General features: G+C 42.5%; 1 protein-coding gene across 3 annotated transcripts in view; it reads right to left on the reverse strand.

Moving 5' to 3' along the window:
* Window positions 1-4,106, reverse strand: part of nfia (nuclear factor I/A) — a 133,367-nt gene extending 129,261 nt beyond the window's left edge. For 2 of the 3 annotated variants that reach the window (XM_047343168.1, XM_047343167.1), the window contains exon 1: window positions 3,958-4,104. In XM_047343168.1, coding sequence (XP_047199124.1) covers window positions 3,958-4,053 — 96 coding nt within the window. In that variant the 5' untranslated portion in view covers window positions 4,054-4,104. Of the gene's footprint in view, window positions 1-3,957 lie in introns of all 3 variants that reach the window. The other variant, XM_047343165.1, reaches the window with a different exon arrangement.
* Window positions 4,107-4,539: the final 433 nt, after the last annotated feature.

Here is a 4,539-nt window from a genome sequence, read left to right on the forward strand (position 1 = left end):
TATTGGGGACTTTTTGTATAATTATAGAAATATAAAAAAGATAGTGTTAGCTGTTGTCATATAGAGACAAATATTTTAAATAGAAAAGCTCCTGTATTTTATGAAGCCTGAGTTTGTCAGGGATATAAAATACAACAGAAAGTAGAAATGTGAATGAAAATATATAATAAATATATGCTGTGTATTCAGAGACTTGAATAAGGTCATGAGCAGAAAGTAAAAATACATTTGAGATGAGAAGGAATCTGACTTCTGAATAAAGAGCAAGTTAATTCACTGTGTGTGTGTGTGTGTGTGTGTGTGTGTGTGTGTGTGTGTGTGTGTGTACACATAGCTCGTATTCATCCACCACAGGGGTTAACAGGATTTCTATGGGACTACAAGTGACGGCCCCATAATCCATTATCAGTGAGCAAACCACAACCCCCCTGCACGCGCACCACACACACACATTTGTCTTCCTATAGCTGTGAGGACACTTCTTAGACCTTTCCCTAAAATCAAATCCTCAAAAAGCTGTTTGAATTTGCGAGGACCAACTGAAATGTACAACAATGGTTTTGAACATGACTTTGTCTTCACAACCACAAAAAGACACACACACACACACACACACACACGGTTGTGTGTCTTATGAGAACCCTCTGCTCTCAGATCAGTTGCTTCTCGTGAATGTTTTCTCCTCGGACAGACTTGAATCGGACTCTTCTGTTGGGTTCAGAGGACGAAGAAGCTCTAGTGCTTTACAAGACCATTTAAACATGTTTATATTTTATTTATCTTAATTAATAAAAAATAATTTTACCTTTAGTTGTTGTTCACTGCTCTTATGTCATGTGACGTTCTGTAATCTCACACACTGAATCTAGTGTAAATATTAATAAGACATGATCACACTGGAGTTCTGCTGCACACGAGTGTGCACATCAGTTTCACAGTCATTTGCAGGAGGCCTGAATATTCCAGCACAATATATACGACCTGGCAGCGGTTCAAGTGTGATTACAGTGTGTTTTAATTTTAATATAATTGTACTGGAGGTGCAGTGAAGCAGAGAGGTGGGGAAACATCGAAGGATCAAATGTAAATGTGTAGATGTGTGAATGTAAACAGAACGGACGGATGATGACGGACGAAGAAAGCGAAATAAAAGAATTTTATTCTCAGATGGAATGGGAAAAAAAATTATCTTTGGTTTCATGTATGTATTAATATATTAATACATTTGGAAATGCAAATTTTGGATTTCTTTAGTCAATTTCAGGAGATATTTTCTCATTTTAAAAATAATAGCCAGAAATAGTTTGGAAATTCAAAAACCGAATGAACTACAGAAAGGCACTTGAAATTTCTTTAATGATATTTCAAACATGAAAAATACAACATCATTTTGAATGGCTTTGAACATATATGAAGCTTAATTGGAGTTTCAGTTTTAGACCAATAATATAAAATGAATACATTGAATCAGCAAACAGCAGTTTTTTGCCGTGTGAAGAATTAAAACATATAAATGTATGAGATTAAAAGTCCTAAATGAAAACACTAAATCAAAAAGCTGATCTGTTTCCCTAAAAGGACCCGACGGAGTCATCTGGAATTATCACAGCTGTTGTGTTTCTAAGCAGATAAGCCTCTTTCTGCTTTCGGACGGTTTAACCTTTTTCTGCCGCTTCAGTCGCTGACGCCCGGACGGACGAGAGTGCGACTAATTATCCTGTTATGATCGTTTGAGAGACAAGCATCAGTGACAATTCATTAGAAAATACAAAACTAATGAGACAAAAGTCAGCCTAATTAAAAAGTGCTAATATATGACGGATACTGATTGATTTGAATTTGTTTGACAAAGCCTGAGAGCAAGACTTTTACTGTTTAGAGCCCTGTTGGTACTTGCTTCATATTAATACTTAAAAATAAAGCCTGAAGAAAATCAAGAAATTAATGTTAAAAGAAAAGAAAACTAAGACTTTTATATTTGATCCAAAAGATTTGGATTTTAGTGTAAAATATGTTCTTTAATCTAATTTTATTTTCAGTATTGGATGATTTTTTGCAGCAGAGGTACAAAACTGGAGATGTATCTTCAGTAGGACGATTTTAATTAAACATCAAACTTTAAAAAGATGACAGAAATAATACAACCAGTCAGTTCAGACGTTATAAACTGACATGGGGATATTCTTGAATTCACATTTTTTAAAGTTTCATTATCTGTAATCAGGAAATTTAAATTGGAATCCATAATGTGTGAAGATTTACGTCTATTAGAGTCAACGATTCACAGGGAAAAGTTACTGAGTCCAACATCACAAATAAAAGTCAAAATTAATTTTCAAAAATCACAACACAGTGAATTTAAGCTTTCTCCCATTAACCTCAGATTTTATCAGAAAAAAGAAAACTACGATGATTTACCATCAAATATTGAACCACAACATCTCTTTCATAAAAAGCCACTTTAAAGAATAAAGTCCCTTAACAGACTGATCTCTTTCAAAATAAAATTCTGCTGTGGCCGAGGCAGCCCGGGTCACATCCAGACCCCCGCCTGCACTCACACAAACACACAAACACACACACACACACCCGGGAACAAAACTCCACACACAAGAACGCACAGCTATCCCTGTTATGACACTGCACTGACTTCCATCCATCGTGGACAGCTCGGTTCTAACCCTCAACCTCAGAGAGGACATTTTGCCTCATTAAGACCCCATGAGGACGACTGGTCCCCACAAGGTGAGTTTAAATACTGAGAGAGGTCCCAAGAAGAGGACAAAAACAACTCACACACACAAAATCCCCTCAGACCCTGAGCAGACGACCACAGCGGTCGGCAGAGTAAAAAGACTCCCATCAACACCGACGGGCTGCACGCCGCCGTCCTGCTGCTGGTGGGCTGGACGGAGAAAGTGAGTGTGTGTGTGTGTGTGTGTGTGTTTTGGGGACGGGGGGGGCTTTGACCAAAAGGAATTCACAAAGTTCACGGTCCTGTTACACAGAGGATAAAGCCGCCTTTGTCTCTTTGGCAACACAACTCTTTTTATTCAGGCTGGAGGAGAAGAACCTGCAGCGGCTGAACTCGGCGTCCGTCCCGGCTCGACCAACGCCGCTGACACCGTGTTAAATGTTAGCTGTGGCAGTAATGATGAGCTGTCCTCCAATGAACTCTGAGCGCTGAGCTCTTTCATCTCTCTGCCTCATTTGGACGAGCCGGTCACAATAGACTATTGAGAGAAACAAAAAGAAAAAACCCCGACCCCCTCCTCGTCTCTCAGCGGAGTCACCAAACTCCCCCGTCTGTCAGTTCGGTCTTCAGCTCCCCCTTCATCCTCACAGCCACCGCACCAGTAGCGTGCCAAAGGTCGGCTGGCCTCGCTGACCACGACAAGCTGCTTAATGTGGCCCAGTGCTGCGGCCCGAGCCCCGGCTCGTCCCGGGACCCTGCCGCCGAGATGGGTGTGAGTCTGATGGAGGTGGGGGTGTTTGTTCCCTGGTGCGATTTAATTGCCACAGCGGCGGCGGTGATGTGTCAGAGCTCAGGAGCCGAGCGCGATGTTCAGTTTGGGTATTTCTCGGGCAGCGCACAGAAACAAAGCAGGACTTTTACACGCAACTTCCCCGTTAATCAGACGGAACAAGAGAAAGACAGAGCAGCGGATGACAAGAGGAGGCTCTGCGTCACGACAGCAGAAGGAGAGGAACAAACCCCCTGCCGCGACCTGAGCTGGCACCCGTCCGCTAACGGGACACCGCGGAGACAAGAGAGGGGAGAAGAAAACAACACACTGTCCGAGTGGCTCACAAATCCAAATAAAACTAAAAAAGCCACAAGAAGAAGAAGAAGAGGAGCAGAAAGCAGGACAAGGGTCTGATCTTTTCTGGGTGAAAGAAGGAAGAAAGAAGAAAGTAAGAAAAAAAGAGAAAATGGGGCAAGTTGTGCCAACTTACCATCCACCAGGTCCTGGCTGAGATGTCGTAGCAGAGCTGCCATTTGATGGAGCCTTCCGAGGTTTTCCCTGCCATTACGCTGTCAGCAAGCTTCATCTGATGCGAGTGCGCTCAGTGGAGATAAGACACCTAATTGAGAAAACATTTGCACTGGCATGTTGGGCAACATGTAGCCCGCTCCATACCATATGGAATCATGGGTAAAAAAAAAAAAGAAAAAAAAGCTCCTTGACAATGAACCAATCTCATGCAGACCCCGTGGCAAGGTGAGCGGCAGTCATCTGCTCAGAGAGAAACACACACACACACGCACACACACACACACACACGCACACAGCGCACACACACACAGCGCACACACACACAGTGCACACACACACACAGCGCACACACACACAGTGCACACACAGCCGAGCAGAATGATGAGCCTTTTTTCCGCTTCGCCGAGCGCCTCGGGTCGCTTCGCCCTTTTTTTCTCCTCGGGTTTAATCAGGGCTTATTCTTCGTTATCATCATCATCATCATCATCACCAGAAGAAGAAGAAGAAGAAGAAGAAGGCTGCTCCGGCTAAACTGAACCGA

This window comes from Hippoglossus stenolepis, chromosome 14, assembly GCF_022539355.2.
Source record: "Hippoglossus stenolepis isolate QCI-W04-F060 chromosome 14, HSTE1.2, whole genome shotgun sequence".
Taxonomy (NCBI): Eukaryota; Metazoa; Chordata; class Actinopteri; order Pleuronectiformes; family Pleuronectidae; genus Hippoglossus; species Hippoglossus stenolepis.